We start from the raw sequence: 16,055 nt of genomic DNA on the forward strand, positions 1-16,055 counted from the left end.
CGGGGTAGGCAAAAATAAGCTCCTAGCTTCAGCCTACACCCTTTTGGTCCGTTATTGTCTCCACCAGGCCGAAGGCATGGGGGGAGAGTATGTTTTGCACTCCGTCCGTCCGTCCGTCCGTCCGTCCGTGTGTGTGTGTGTGTGTCCGTCCGTCCGTGTGTCCGTGAGCAGCTAATCTCGGCCACCGTTAACCCGGTCGATGCCAAATTTTGCACACACACTCCCTGGATGCCAACGATGAACCTCTGCCCCAAAATGTCCAGAACGGCCTGTTATAGCGCCACCAGGAGGCCGCTTTGTGCAAAACAAGTTTTTGCACAGTACACCTACAGATTTTGTCCAAACACCACGCAAATTGGTACACAGTCTCTCTAGAGCCAATCAACGAAACCGGTCTTTCAGATTTCTCAGACTCCATCCTGATTGGTTAAGATTGGCTTCCAAAGTTCACAGGAGTGCTCAGTTTCAAACAAAATGCTGCAAATCATGAACACATCGCGTGATTTCCGTGAAATTGTGCACCCACATTCCCACTAGGCCGAGGACGAAATGCCACATGAACAATTTCAACTCAGCCTCAAGGTGGCGCTATAACTGGCCGAAAAGTGTTTTTACCTCTAATTTACTTTTGTTGCCCTTTTATCCAACCACCAGATGAAGGCAAGCTGCAATGTCCTACATTCCTATCCTGGTGGAGACCTGTGCCCAGAAGGGCACTTTTTCTAGTTTTCTTCTGCATTCTTTTTTTGTTATTATTGTGATGTATTGTGCTGAAAAGGACCAAATAAACTATCATCATTATCACCATTTAGCATAGGCTATTTGGAGATGAATAGAAATAGAATGTTACATCAACCTCTTGAAGAACATCGTGTAGTCTAAACCCTTGAGCCCAAAAGTCAGCCAGAGAATTCTGAGCCAGAAGATGAGACTACACAGTGACTTGAATCAGACTTTGAGACTTTCATTCACTGCCAAGTGCCATTTCACCCGACTGTTCACATAATCAGTGTAAATGACAGACTTTCCACCTGACTGACTAGATGTGCCATGTGTTTCCTATGACCTCATCACAAGCTGTGTGTTTTTGTAAGTAGCACAAGCTGATGCAGAGAGACAAGACCAGAGCAGCTCTTTAACACGGGCAGCAGTGTTAAAAGGTTTCCCCTAAGGAGACTTATTTCACTTTGTTTTTAGTCCAGCAGTGTTTCCTCTTAATCTCTCCTCTACTTCTGGCAGACTGACATCTTAACACTCCACCTCACCCTCTTGCAACTAATAATATCTTTGTGTCTGCACTATTTGATAATTTGATTTGATGTTCTTCTGGTGCTGACTAGTAGAGAGATGTTATGTTATGTTATGTAGATAGCTGCATATAGTATGTTATGTTATTTCATCATCATCATTTATTCTATATTTAAAATTGGATTAAGGGAGAACCGGCCCACCGGCGGGCAGACCTCTGACATCACATTCATGTCATCATGACTCAGCCGCTACGGCCAAATATGGAGTTCGTTGTCTAACCTCAATGTGAGGTCATGGCATCAGGTGCAATCATGTCAGTCAGCTCTGCTAAGGATCTACTTCACTGTCTTCACAACTTCATATCCCACAATTCCTTTTTCCGTCTTCCTCTTTCCCCTCGGCAGCAATGTCTAAGAGAGGACGTGGTGGGGCTTCTGGAGCCAAGTTCCGCATCTCACTGGGTCTCCCAGTGGGAGCGGTTATCAACTGCGCCGACAACACAGGAGGTAAAAACCTGTACATCATCTCTGTGAAGGGCATCAAGGGTCGTCTGAACCGTCTGCCTGCTGCAGGAGTTGGTGACATGGTCATGGCCACAGTCAAGAAAGGCAAGCCAGAACTCAGGAAGAAGGTGCATCCTGCGGTGGTGATACGGCAGCGGAAGTCGTATAGGCGAAAGGATGGCATGTTTCTCTACTTTGAAGACAACGCCGGTGTCATAGTAAACGTAAAAGGAGAAATGAAAGGTTCAGCCATCACAGGCCCAGTGGCCAAGGAGTGTGCTGACCTTTGGCCCAGGATTGCTTCCAATGCTGGCAGCATTGCCTAGTCTGGACCTGCATTTGTTTGTTTTCAATAAAAAACTGATGTAAAGCCAGCCAAAAATAAATAAAATAAAAATCAGCTCTGCTAAGGAATCTTCAACCCCCAAAATATGCAAGGAAACTCTCTAAAACAGAGTCATGTTTGCAATCTAATTGTAACCATTTAATGACTATAAAACGACTACTACTGTTGGAATAAAAACCTTCTTCAACATTCAAACTGTGTTCATATGGCTAAAACACACACACACACACACACACACACTTTGTTTTACTTTTTGCTCAATTGTGGAGTTCCATTATCCCTGACTTCTGTACCAAATCATTGTACCCCATGGGTCACATATGGGCACAAAAGTGGGCATCCATACGCATATACTGTACGTATGACATCAGGGATAGCTAAATACGGGCCTGAAAGGGACATGGACTGACAGATACAGAGATCTCCAGCATGCCCATACAGTATATGGGCATATACTGATGACATCAGGGATCTCCATACAAGTAAGCCTTGCCGAGCCATGAGGCCCATAGGGCAGGAACCTATCTCTTGTTTCTGTAGCGCGAGACAGCTTGACCCTGGACATGATGCTAGTATGTTGCAGGCACTTAGCCCCAATACAACCCTTGACGCTGAGTGCTGAGTGCCAAGCAGGGAGGCATTGGGTCCCATTTCTTACAGTCTTTGGTATGACCCGGCTGGGGATCGAACCCCAACCTCCCAGTCCCAGGGCAGACACTGTGCCTATCTATCTCCTGTTTCTGTAGCACGAGACAGCTTGATGTACAAGTACGCCCCCTGGACATGATGCTAGTATGTTGCAGGCACTTACCCCCAATCCAACCCTTGACGCTGAGTGCTGAGTGCCAAGCAGGGAGGCATTGGGTCCCAGTCTTTGGTATGACCCGGCTGGGGATCGAACCCCAGCCTCCCAGTCCCAGGGCAGACACTCTAACCACGAGGCCACTGAGCTGGTTATATGGGATCTCCATACATGGGCATAAAAGGGACGCGGACTTACAGGCAGAGACCTCCATATATGGGCATACAGATGTGATCTATATTTTAGATGGGCTCGAACCTCTAGTTTTAATCAACCATTTACCCTGTTGATGGTTCGCAACGGTTTACTGCACTTTGTAAGTCACATAAAGTGTCTAAATTGTACTTCAGAATAAAAGCCAATGAAATAGTGCCTGCTTCCCATATAGATTAGTATAGGTATTAACTATAACTTTGTCAACACAGGGAGTAGGAATTCATATAGCCTCGGAAACCCAGACGTTTTTATTTCCAGGGAGAAAGAAAATTCATAAATAATTCATAAAGCGCCAACCATTATGACTGAGGGAACACAACATAATTGGTGCAATCAGGCATGGGTAATTTGGCATTATATAGAAATTTCACAAGACAGTGAAATATTGGTGGATGATATTACACAGCCCTTCTTCAGAGTCACTGTAATGACTTGATGCCAGAGATAAGCCAGAGAGAAATGACAACGCTAATCACTAATCAGTTCTAGTGAAAAGTGATTTCCTTACACAAAGAGCTGGGTGATGAACCCAGGCAGTTACCTCACTCATTCTGTTCTATTTAAGATACATCTTACTCACGGACTGAGTCATCACACTGGTCTTCTGTATCACTGAGTCAGGACAACAGTTCCATTTGAAAAAACAGCTGAACCAAAACCATTAAAATACAGGCTCCTTTAAAATTCCACTGCAGCTTTTCCCCCTCCTATATAAACCAGTTAGAATCAGACCTTATTCCCCAAAGTAGTCCTCATGGACACCAGGTTATTTTGATTTGAAGCAGTATAGCCTACTGCAGTCTACATTTCATATGTACTGTATATAGCCTGTTTGCAACGAGGGGAAAATCACTATAAACCACACCAAATATCATGGCCATGAAGTTGGTGAATTCAGAATTGCTATGCAGGCATGGTGTGACAAGGATGCTGTTATTCTGCAAGGTGTGCTGGCGTGCTGCTATGATGGTCTGCTCACTCTACTTAATTGCCTCTACAGTAGGCTACATATTAAAGAACATTTCAGGCAAGGTACAATATACCACAAACTAAATTAAGTCCTTCCTCAATCTCATCTCGGTGGGGCCTTTCTGGAGGAAATCCAAAACAACATATTGCTCAGTTTCATACATACATACATACATACATACATACATACATACATACAGTATAGTCTAGTTTTAGCAGTTTTTAAGGACCCACTTTTAGGCCAGTGCACCAGAGCAAGCTCTTGCCTTTTTTTTAAACCCTACCCATTTTAACCAAATACATACAGTATGCGGTCTAGTCTAACTTGGACTCAGGGGGGTGGACGCCTCTGCCTTGCATAGTCCCCAGTGAATAGGGATTGAAAGGGATTTTACAAAAAAGCCCCCCCTTTTACATACATACATACATGCATACATACATACATACACGTATACATGTACATACATACACATACATGTACATACATACGTTAGTTTTTTGTTTGTGGGAAGGATGTATGAGGAAAACTGTACTTTTCTCTTGAGAGGTATCGTTCACAGATATTCAAAATAGAGCTAAAACATCCTCTAGTTGCCATTGATGAGCGAGCAGGCCACATCCTCCCTAGTAGGCCTATACAGCATGTTGGCAATTTTAACGTACCAGCCGAAAAGGGCATCACATAGCCTAGCAAATAATCCATGGGTGGGCTATTGTTTGGAGCATTAGCCAGGCCTATTATTAATGTCCCAATCTTACTGGATTTATATTGATTTGATGACAATACTCAACATTTTGATTTAAACGTTCAAAAGGTAACATACCAAACTACATCATTTCAGCCACACTGCCCACACAATGCAAATTATTACATGAAGTGCAAGTGCAACGTCAAGATAAGAGATAAATAGGCTACACACAGTTAGAAGTTAAGACAGAGACTATAATTTAACTAAACACTTAATAGATCATTCTTACAAAACAACTTTTGAAATTAAAGTGTCCTACTTTATTATCTTATAGCCACCACAACGGTGTGAATTATAAATAGGTAGGCGTTATAATAAACCTACCCCTATCTGCACACAATCGTCCCCTTTGAACTTCGGGATGTATTTGTCTTTTCTGGCCAGCTCCATGCTGTTCAGTGGCCTGAAACGACATATCACTTTGATGGTGGTCGACTCGCCCGCGCCCGCCATCTCTTCCGCGCTGGGCATGATGGCTGGACGTTAAGGATGCGAGGATGGGGATGCAATATGGAGAGTCAGCCCTGCTGCCGTGCCGAACCGTCCGGATCCCTGGCTGTCAAGACAGGAGAGAACAGATAACGTTACAAGAACAGAAACCGGAGCAGAGCGCTGCGTCATGGGTCAGTGCGAGGGGAGGCAGTGAGGGGAGGGGAGGGGAGGGGAGCCGCACCCCTGACTGACTCTGTCTCTGTCCCAGTTTGTGCACGGCAGCAGCAGCTACTGTTCTATTACTTTAGTTATTGGGCTAAAGATTGTGCGCAAACAATCGCAGTTTTTATTAAAACAAAGGCAACGAACGGATCATTTTTGTACAACGCTGCTGCACACATGTTAAAACGAATTAAGTCAGGTCGGTCGGTGCACCACTGCACCTGCTGTTGTTGCTGCTTGCACCAATGCACCCCGCCCCGAGCCGAGAGGAGAGAGCCCACTCACTGTCCAGTAGGCCTGGCCTACCCTGAACATCAATGTTCCGTCAATCTGAAGGCACTCGTCAATCTCTTTTACTATATAAGCATGTGACGTCCGGTTGGTGGACTTCAAAATATAATAGTGCTGCAGTTTTGTCATTTACAATTACAGCCATGAATCCAGGATTGGAACAAAACCTTTGCAAACGCTATAAAATAATCCTAAAATAACAACAACAACTCGAATTCATCATGTGGGCTATCGGCCTACAAGAGGATGACATCACTGGGGTTGGGGGGTTGTTTATGCTGTTTTTTGTTTTCTTTTTTCAGTTTGTCTTGTCTTGTTTAACAAAAAAAGATGATTCTGTAATTCGTTGTTTTGAATGATGACGTTTGCATTATCATTAAATAAATCTTTAAAAAAAAGAGAGGCCGACATCAAACATCATCACTCCTTACTTGTGCTTTTAAGAACTGCACTGTTTAGGCTATAATAATAAACCAACGATTATTAGTGGCAATTTTGATTTATATAGCGAGCTCTTGAGGCAGGTCTCTGCTCTGCATATTAAAGTGAATCAAATATACAGTAGAATAGATGCATATCAGAGGAGACATACCACAAGAGGTCACTATATGCTGCTACAAGTCTCTAATGCACTGTCTTCCAGACGAAGGGGAAAAAAAGGAAAGATAAAAAAATATATATATCCAAGGCGTGTATATCCACGGGTATCCCAAATGCTGAATTTCCAGCTGGCCCAAACTTTGCAAAGTAAGCTACACTTTTAACCAGGTCTTATAAGTTCATACTGTCACAGACAGTGGTTACCCATTGATTGGATACACTTGTAACCTGTTAATATTTCCCACACCTACGGCCTATAGTATAGCCTAGTCACAAGCAAGTATATAGATAGCATGTCAGGGTATTCAGAAAGACTCAAATGCAGAAAATAGCAGGCCTTGTTTGCCTTTTTATGTGATACCTATGGTATCACATAAAAAGGCAAACAAGGCAAGGCAAAAGGCAAAATCCAAAAAACTGGCAGTCCGCTTCAAAGGCCATGTTCAGACGGGAACAGAAAACAGGAGTTATGACGACAAACTGACAAATGTAGATGTTGAAGCTCACTTACTTAAATAGCCTCAAACTAATTAGAGCAACAGCCAGCAGGTGAGTAGAAACAGGTAATTGGCTGAATACTGATTGCTAGGAATGTAGGGGGGCGTGAACACAAAGGCCAGGTGTGGAACCAAGTAGGGCAGTAGGCTATACATTTACTTCAGGTCTACTTAAGTACAATTTAGAGGTACCTTTACTGGAGTATTTTACATTTTCAGTAGGCCTACTTTTACATTGCAGAGGCAAAGATTGTAGGCTACTTTTACTCCACTACAATTATTTCAAAACTTTAGTTACTATAACTAAAAGTTTTCATTATCCATGCATACTTTTCATTTGACCAACAACAACAGAACTGGTTCTAAATGTTCTCCTTTGACAAACAACAAATTGATTCTAAATGTTCTAATATGAGAAATAAGGTAAAATAAACATGACATAAACATGGGGCGAGATATCCGCTTTGGGGCGAGATATCCACGCTGTGGGGCGAGCCGTGTATATCCACGAATATAGCCCAAGCCGTGTATATCCACGAATATATTCCTCAGCCTAGTATGAAAGTCTGTGAAAGATTCCATGTAGGCACACTGCCTTCATGATTTGAGACATTTTCAAAAATCCACCTGTTGGTGGCGCTGTAAGTCAAATTAGTTCTACAACTATATACTATAGTTACTTTGTAGATTTGTATTATTATTACAAAACATACATTAACCACTTCAGCCCTATACATCATGAAGCTGATGTGGTTAATTTTGTATACATTTCATTTCAGTAGGCTATACATTTCGGCCATTTGAAAATAGCCGATCTACAAACTCAGTCACAATGCGTCGCCATGCTATTTTCAAAAGAAAACTTGAATTCTACAATGGAGTAGCCTACTTTAATTGTACTTTTGGTAATTTAAGTAGGATACATTTTGATGGCAAAATGATGATGATGATGGCAAATTTGTACTTACACATTTTGAATTCCGTAGCCTACTTTTACTTGTAACGGAGTATAGTTCTACAATTGAGTATATAGTCTACTTTTAACTGCTGACTTCTCTGGCGCTGTCCAAGGTCCTGATCCTCCTCCCGATGCCCTGCTGCTCCTCTCCTCGGTACCGGCATGGACTTTTATTTTCGTCCTCTCCTCGGTACCAGGGCTTTTATTTTCGTTCGCATTCGGCTACGAAAGGGACAACAATGGAAACTACTCTCTGCGGAGAGCAGATCCCCGCCAGGCCGGCTTACTTTAATTCTCAGGGCTGTTGTGTTGTGTTCTAGCGCCACCATGAGGCGGCCTATTTGAAAAAAAATGTAGGGTGTGCGTTCAAAGTATAATAATAATAATTTAAAAAAAAATCAACTGTATCTCTAGACAGACAAACTGTCGGTGACAGTCTGTCTGTCTGTCTGTCTGTCTGTGCTAACAGGCTAAGGAATATTACACATACAATTGTGAATGTAATCACATGAGTTGCAAATTGCAATACCTTAAATTCCAATTTCTACAACTAATAACTAAGGAGTATCTAATCAAACATTGGGTTAAATCATGCAAACTGTCTGCATTGATGTTGATACAGTATGGAGCCCTCGTACAAGGTTTCTTTGACTATGCATCCACCTCTTGGTACCACAGCACCTCAAAGGCCCTTAAAACAAGGCTCCAGACCTCCCAAAACAAACTGGTCAGGCTCCTACTTGGCCTCACCCCCCGAACCCACCTCACCCCTGCCCACTTTGACAGGCTGGGATGGCTTAGGGTCGACGACAGAGTACAGCATCTTGCAATGGGTCTGGTCCACAAGATTCGATACACCCAAGATACCCATGTACCTGTCTAAATACTTCCTTAATGTAAACAAAGTCCACACCCACAACACCAGAGGGAATGCAACAAACCATGTACAACCCAGATTCGGCACAAACAAGGGACTAAATTATTTTCGCTCCTATGCCACCAAAATGTGGAACGCCCTACCAACAGTCATTAAGACATGTGACTCCTTCAAAACCGCTCTCAAAGGGCACCTACGGATGGCTGCAATTCAAAACTGGCCTCTGTAAAATCTGAATCCCCCACCCCCCCCCCCCCCCCCATTTCCCCTCACTGTATATGTATCTTTTCCCTTTTTGCTTCCGATGAATTCCTGTTCTGTTCTTTAACTACATAGAAGTGTCTATTTGTATGTCTCTAAATGTTTTGATGAATTGAACAATGTGGACCCTGTTGTAAACAAGTGTAATGCTTAATTGGGTCGTCCACTCACAGTTAACAGTCTTTGTATTGAGTTTGTGCTTGAAATGTACTGTAATTCTGCAAACTGTTAATAAATATTTCAATCAATCAATCAATAATGCGAGTTTAATAGGGCAGGTTACTATGCTCTAAAACGGGTTATATATTTTGTACCTGCAGAGGGAGCCAAAGAGTGAATGATTCGTTTCATTTAGGTTTGTCCCTATGCTGGTGTTGTGCGTCTTTGGATGGAAGCTGAAACAAAGTTGTTGTTTTTATCTCTATATTGTAATAGTGATTATTTCTAGTGTATGTTCAGTAAGAGCTCGAGGTCTCTACAGATATTTAGGTCAGTGGATCTTTTTCACGTAAGGCCCCAAAATGAATGTATTTGGCTGCTGACCTGATCTGAAAATAATTGGTGCTAGACCTCCATACAAGAGTTTCAATAATATTCATTCTTTTGTAGGCAGGACCATGGCCACATCCTCTGACATCACATAACCATAAACAAACCCAATATGCCCATAGGTATATATGAAGATCCACTTGTCCGGAGCCCGAGATCCAGTCTGCTATGATCATTATAATATGGTCATGACATGTGCATATTATGGGATCGACTGACTTCAGAGTTCAGGCGCACGCATGCATCAGCAAGGACTCGTGGGAGTGCGGTGGCCGCCACCGTCGTTCAGATATGCTGTTGTCCAGAACCGCCAATCGGACCAATATGTCCATTTACTGTATGAAGGTATATGTCCAGTTATCCAGCACCGATCCAACAAATATGCCCATATTGTATATGGGCATGCCAAGATACAGGGTATCCATACTGGGTCATCTGGTAGTTCTTCTGGGCAGGGCCAGGGGCAAGTCTCTGGGAGCTGTATGGAAATACCCAGGGCTACCCTACAAAAAAGAACGACTTCACACAAGAAATGCAGAAGTCCATGTTCGACTCATTAATGAAGACTAGACTTGTACGTGCCTGTCGCAGTCGGCCACCGGCCTACAGTACTTGGGAACGATGCTTGGGAACCTAATGATATACATTGCCATAGCACCTGTTTTAACTGTCAGCCGGTGTCCCACATGGAGATCTGTGTATGTGCCTGCGTGAAGACTGCAAACTGAAAAGTGTACTTGGCAATCAATTGGTCCCACTGACAGAGCCTGATTGGTTGAGCCTCAATTGGCTGAGGCAGAGGCACTGGCCAAGCCTGGCCCAGGTGAAAGGAGTTGGCCTCATTAGGCCAACTGGCAGAGCTTGACCAGAGCCTTTTGTGGTGGTTCTGGAGAACCGTGGGTCTGACTGACTCGATACCTGGCACTGCACTCCCTGAGGGTGTGTGGAGTCGAATGTGAGGTCGGTGGGTCAAACGGTTCTTGAGTTACGTGTATTACAACCGTACGTACGCACGCACGCACACAGAGACGTGGCACATTTATAGTAGGATTGTTACCTTGTGTACTCTCATAATAGTATTGTAATCGTGGAAGTCGATCTTAGTGGATATTTTCAAGTCCCTTAGACTGATGGTATACACCTGTTCCTGACACCCGTTTATCTCTCTCCATCAAATACCACTGCCAGTTAACTCGTGCGATCCTCTTTTCCTTCCCCCCGTTGGTGAATTTGTGGATCTGTGCCGTTGCAATGCCGGGAAGGATCAGACACACGGTCATGATGCCAAATGCAGGCAATATCTCATACCACATACTTTCAGCGTAACCGTCGTCTGTGATCAGATACCCCAAGAGGTTCTATTTTGATCGGCAATAGAGCTAAGAAAATATCAAATATCCTGAACGTGAGTGGTGGCAGTCATCCAACAGTGAACGCACAATCTTCAGACTTCAATGAAAAAAGGTGGTCCGTCAACATCTTTTATAGTGGTGGTGACGTCACAGTTAGTTCCAACCTCACATTAGGATTGGCCCAGACCCATTTTCAGTATTTCCAATCCTACTACTGTATAAATGCACCACGTCTCTGTACGTGTGTGTGTCTGTAATCCACGTAACTGCATGGCGAACTGTTCGCCCCACAACTTCAAATTTGACACACGTTCCACACCACCACCACCACAGTTGAGTGCACTGCAGTGCCCGGTTTCGAGTCGGTCACGGTTGTCCAGAAACACCACAAAAGGCTCTGGTTAGGCTCTGCCAGTGGACCTAATGAGCCTAAGTCCCCTCACCTGTAGATTCCATGACGTCACATTGAGATTACTTATACTTATATTTGGGCATGCCTGACACAGAACTCCATATATAGGAATAAAGGGACACAGAGAGACAGATACAGACATTTCCATATATGGGCATAAAAGGGACACAGACAGATGGGTGGAACAGGTACTCTGACACACACGGGTACAACGGGTATTGGATCTCCAACTTCCATCGTTACTGACTCGGTGCTCTACTACAGCCAGGCACTGGTCTAGTTATAGAAAAAATGTATTTTGTACTGTGATTGATGTTGATATTAATCTGTTTTTAGACCACACACACGAACCCAATGTTATGCCCATGTACCCTGTGTTACCAGTAAAGTACGCTGTGATTTCAAGTCCTGTGTCTGTGTTCTGATCGACACCCCATACTGGTGAAAATTTCCAAACCACCCACCGTACTCCACTACAACACCTCTGCCTCTTCTCAGCCTCCCGGTCGACCCCGACGACACCACTGCTGCCTCGTCTCGGCCTCCAGGCCGCCCTCCAGATGACATCTTGCCGACCTCGTCTCGGCCTCCAGGCCGTCCCCCTGACGTTGCCAGCTCTGCCTAGGCCATCGTCCTGGCCGTCCTCCAGAGGTCGCCTGTCCTGCCGCGTCCCGGCCTCCCGTCCCGGCCTCCAGACAACACCCGCTCAGCCCTGGTCCATCATTCAGGCCACCGCCCACCTGAGATCACCTGCCCAGCCCTGGTGTATTAGTATTGTATATAGTATTGAGTGATAGTTACACAGTATTAAAAGACATTAACAGATGAATATACTGGACTCTTAGTGTAATGTATACATCTTTATTCCATAGAAATGGCATTACAGACACACACACTTATTCAAATGTTCACATTCTCACACACACACACACACACACACACACACACACACACACACACACACACACACACACACACACACACACACACACACACACACACACACACACACACACACACACACACACACACACACACACACACACACACACACCTCATATCATGCCTTACTGCAGTGAGAATTCAGAAGCACTGCTACTTCCATGTACGACCCCGCCCCCGCAGCCAACTCTCTGAAACAGAATATTGTCCTCGGAAGATGGATAGAAAATATAAATATATATATACACAATCCCTATACTAGGCAGATTCTCTAGATTACGACATAAATATGCTTCAGAATTCACATTACAGTATATGTACAGAGGTCCACGAGTGCACACTATACAAACAATTAGAATAGTCAGAAGTCAAGTTGGATATTTTGTGCTTCAACATGAGCAGTGCAGCAACATATAAATAGGAAGTACCAGCCTTTACATACTAGTTGGGGGGCGGGGGGGGGGGGGGGCGGGGGGGGGGGGGGGGGGGGGGGGGGGGGTTTGCACAGCGGTTGCCATGGTTACTCTTGCTCTCAGCAGGTGGGACTGATGTAGAGGTCAAATATAATATATTTCCTTTATTAACATAAAAATGAAGTCAGGGTCGCTATTATCACCACATCATCACACATCAGCCGATCAAATCATCACATTCCGTGCTACACACAAAGCTGTGCATAGGTTAGGAGGGGCTAGCACCCCTCAAAAAAAGTGAGAGAATGATATAAAACTAGCTTACAAGGAGAGAGATAATATAAATAGGGAAACGAGAGGAAGGGAGGAGACCCAAAGATTGCCTGGATAATATAACCAGACCGAATCAGCCGTGTGATTCGAGTCTGGCTTATTAGCCAGGCTAACCTAAAGAGACATGTAAATGTCAGATCAATAACAAGCAGAAGAAATCCACCTTCAATACAGTTTGCAAAACATATATTTTCCGGTCAGTGACTGTGTGTGTGTGTGTGTGTGTGTGTGTGTGTGTGTGTGTGTGTGTGTGTGTGTGTGTGTGTGTGTGTGCGCGCGCGTGCGCGCGCGCGTGCGCGTGCGTGTATAAGACAGATAGTAAACCTAAACACCTGGGTTCCCGAGGCTAGACAGATGGAAGAGAGAAATAAGTCCAGCAGTGTCTGTGTTTCTGTGTGTGTGTGCGCGTGTGTGTGTCTGTGTGTGTGTGTGTGTGTGTGTGTGTGTGTTTGTGTGTGTGTCTGTAGAAAAAAGGAAAAAAAAAAGAAACCCAAGGGCAGGCAGGACCTGGTCTTGGCATCGTGGATGTTGGTTGCTAAGCAACGGTCTTTGAGGGTAGAAGAAGCGACTCTTTGAGGTTGTTCTACTCAAAATTAACAATTTACCCCCTCCCCCCCCCTCCCCCCTTCCCATTTAAAGTGAAAGAAAAAGGCAAGTCCTTCCCTCAACAGTTTCTGAATGCTGGCAGACCAAGGAGAAGCAATTCATAGTGACCGTTTACAGAACACAGTATTCAGAGTGCAGGCAGAACTACAATTCTACCTAGTATCTACAATACTAGATATTTAATGGCAATATCCGGACACATGATTTATACATATTATCATCAACAGAATTGATATAAGAGACCTGTGTTTTGTAATACCTTTCGGTATAGGGCATTGGTACACAACCCATACCATTATGTTCTTAGTTTAAATGGCAATGCAGAACTTGATTCAACGTATCTATAATTGCCCCCTCCTGTTTTGACACTTTCGATAATTGCATACCCTACTAATCTCCATATTTTTGTACTTCTTGTCCTGTAATTGATGATGCTATAGCATTTGTGTTTCGATATATTATTGTGAGAGAGCAACCTTTTTTTCAATTAATGTTTTTAAAAATAAAAATGAATCATCACTTCCAACATTGGAAAGGATAAGACACTGGGTTATCAGTCAAGCAGCAGCCATTTAACAAATACAACGAGGGGAATGTATTACACTACTATATTTTAAAACACATGAAATCTTCATAAGAGTACTGGGCTCATTTAAATTCCACTCGTTAAATATTCAACACTGCAAAATAATCTAACCAGATACTGACTTTTCTGTTCCAGTGATCTGCGAATTTATACTCTTTCCTACGGCAGTGTTGTGCACTGAAAATAGCAGATCTACCATCTCACAACTGGTTGCTTCACAATGCATTGGGGTAGGGTATGCATTGGGGTAGGTTCAACATGGATAACCTGGCATAAATTAACAATTATGAACTGATTTTATTATTTATTTTATTCAATTTTCCCATGCATTCCAATTGAGTCCCCTGTACTGGCTGTGGCCCCCACTCTGAAAACGTGTATGCTATCCTGTTCTGTATTAGTGGACTACTGCAGAAGTTGCAAAACAAATCCACCAGGGGGTGAAGTGAGTTGGCAAGTGGCAACATCAGTGCAACATGGGGGAAAAAAAGAAAAAGTGGAACCCCAAAACAGTCTTTGTTCATTGATTGAGGCCGGTTTCATCACATTTACATCTTAAAGGGAAGCTGCTAAACAGCTAGCTTTGATTAGCTGTAGCTCTGACACCAACTTGTAGCTGATAAAGATCAGCTATGGTTATCAATCTAACAAACAAACAATATGTAAATCAACCAAAGCATGACAGAGGTCTTTGAACTTTTTTCTTTCATTCTCTCTAGTCTATACCATTTCAGTGCAATACCATTTTATTGCCACGCAAACCCAAGTCTTTATCACACTAGTCTACTTGTTTGTGATAACACAGAACAACACAGGACTATGTGGACTGTCTCTTTGACCTGACTGTAAATTGTCAAATATTTATATTATAAGAACTCTTGTCAGACAAAGGGGAAAGTCTATATGCTGTTCTGATAAGACGCTTGCGATGGATGAAGCGGTAGAGAGCATACTATTTATTGTGTTATATATAGCGATAGCTTATCAGTGCTCTCCATTTAGAAAATGACACAGGTTTTTCTGAACATAACTCAGTCGGAACCTGGGATGACGAAGGAAGGGGACGGCGTTTTCTAATAACATTGTAACAACAACAGTTGTTGTGCATTGTTGTGCCTAGGTGTTGCTGATCGCAACCACAGCACGCCTGGTAACACAACACCACGGAGGGCATGACTGCACTGACCTCTCTGCAGCGCATGATGTGACACGTTAGAACACAATAAGAACACAATGCACAATACAGAAAGGGGCTCGCCAATGACTGCTGCCAACTGTGTCTGCTCTGCCCACTGTCTCCAACCACTGGCCATCACCATGCCACAGACGATAACAATGCTATTATTCCACGCTGTGTGACCAAAATCAAACAAACACTAAATGCATGTGCAAATGTTGTTTCTTTATGAATTATTCATGATGCATGTGTCTGAATGCAGAGAGGACACGTAAAGCTTTTCACAATAAAACATTTGTTTAAAAAAAAAAGGGGGAACACTTTGTTCATTAATTATTTCAGACATAAAGGAATTGAGTGCTCCAAGGCCTCGTCTATCCATCTCCCTCCAAATACAGTACAGATCAGTCTGAAACATACCGTAAACAAAGACACAAAAAAATACCCTTACTCTCTTAACAGTGTTTTAAAAAAATGTATTCCAGTTCCTTGGTTTTTACAAATCAAATACATACAGTATAGTACTTGTCTATCCACAATAACATTTGTATAATAGTTTTCTACTAAATATCAGATTTCAGCAGTCAGAGAACTTAAAACCTCGACAGGGAACAAGGATACATTTGAGTTGCTAAAAAATGAAATAAAAATAATATATAATAAAAAATACATCTTTTGGCTCACGGTGTCAGGGCGTATGCAGTGCTCTCC

The 16,055-nt window shown here is 43.2% G+C and overlaps 3 protein-coding genes across 3 annotated transcripts in view; 1 reads left to right on the forward strand and 2 right to left on the reverse strand.

Annotated features, from left to right (window-relative positions):
* The window catches only part of LOC310867544 (kinesin-1 heavy chain-like), a gene marked incomplete at both ends in the record, with an annotated part of 35,184 nt that extends 29,895 nt beyond the window's left edge, over window positions 1-5,289 (reverse strand). Inside the window, one exon of the mRNA XM_083777658.1 lies at window positions 5,161-5,289. Coding sequence (XP_083633784.1) covers window positions 5,161-5,289 — 129 coding nt within the window. The remainder of the gene's footprint in view (window positions 1-5,160) is intronic.
* LOC310867748 (large ribosomal subunit protein uL14-like) lies at window positions 1,637-2,151 on the forward strand. The gene has a single exon (XM_083777867.1). It carries the CDS (start codon window positions 1,658-1,660, stop codon window positions 2,078-2,080), a length of 423 nt encoding a protein of 140 aa, XP_083633993.1. The 5' UTR covers window positions 1,637-1,657; the 3' UTR covers window positions 2,081-2,151.
* Window positions 5,290-10,604: 5,315 nt separating the features above from the next.
* Window positions 10,605-10,836, reverse strand: LOC310867904 (NADH dehydrogenase [ubiquinone] 1 alpha subcomplex subunit 1-like; the record flags this gene model as incomplete). The annotated part of the gene is made up of 1 exon (XM_083778074.1): window positions 10,605-10,836. One exon carries the CDS (start codon window positions 10,834-10,836, stop codon window positions 10,624-10,626), a length of 213 nt encoding a protein of 70 aa, XP_083634200.1. The 3' UTR covers window positions 10,605-10,623.
* Between the last annotated feature and the right edge of the window lie 5,219 nt (window positions 10,837-16,055).

The sequence above is a fragment of the Protomyctophum parallelum genome, assembly GCF_964188405.1.
Source record: "Protomyctophum parallelum genome assembly, chromosome: 12".
In the NCBI taxonomy this organism is placed as follows: Eukaryota; Metazoa; Chordata; class Actinopteri; order Myctophiformes; family Myctophidae; genus Protomyctophum; species Protomyctophum parallelum.

Bases quoted from the DNA above. Each gene is read 5' to 3' on its own strand.
- LOC310867748 (XM_083777867.1), top strand. From the start codon at position 1,658: ATGTCTAAGAGAGGACGTGGTGGGGCTTCTGGAGCCAAGTTCCGCATC.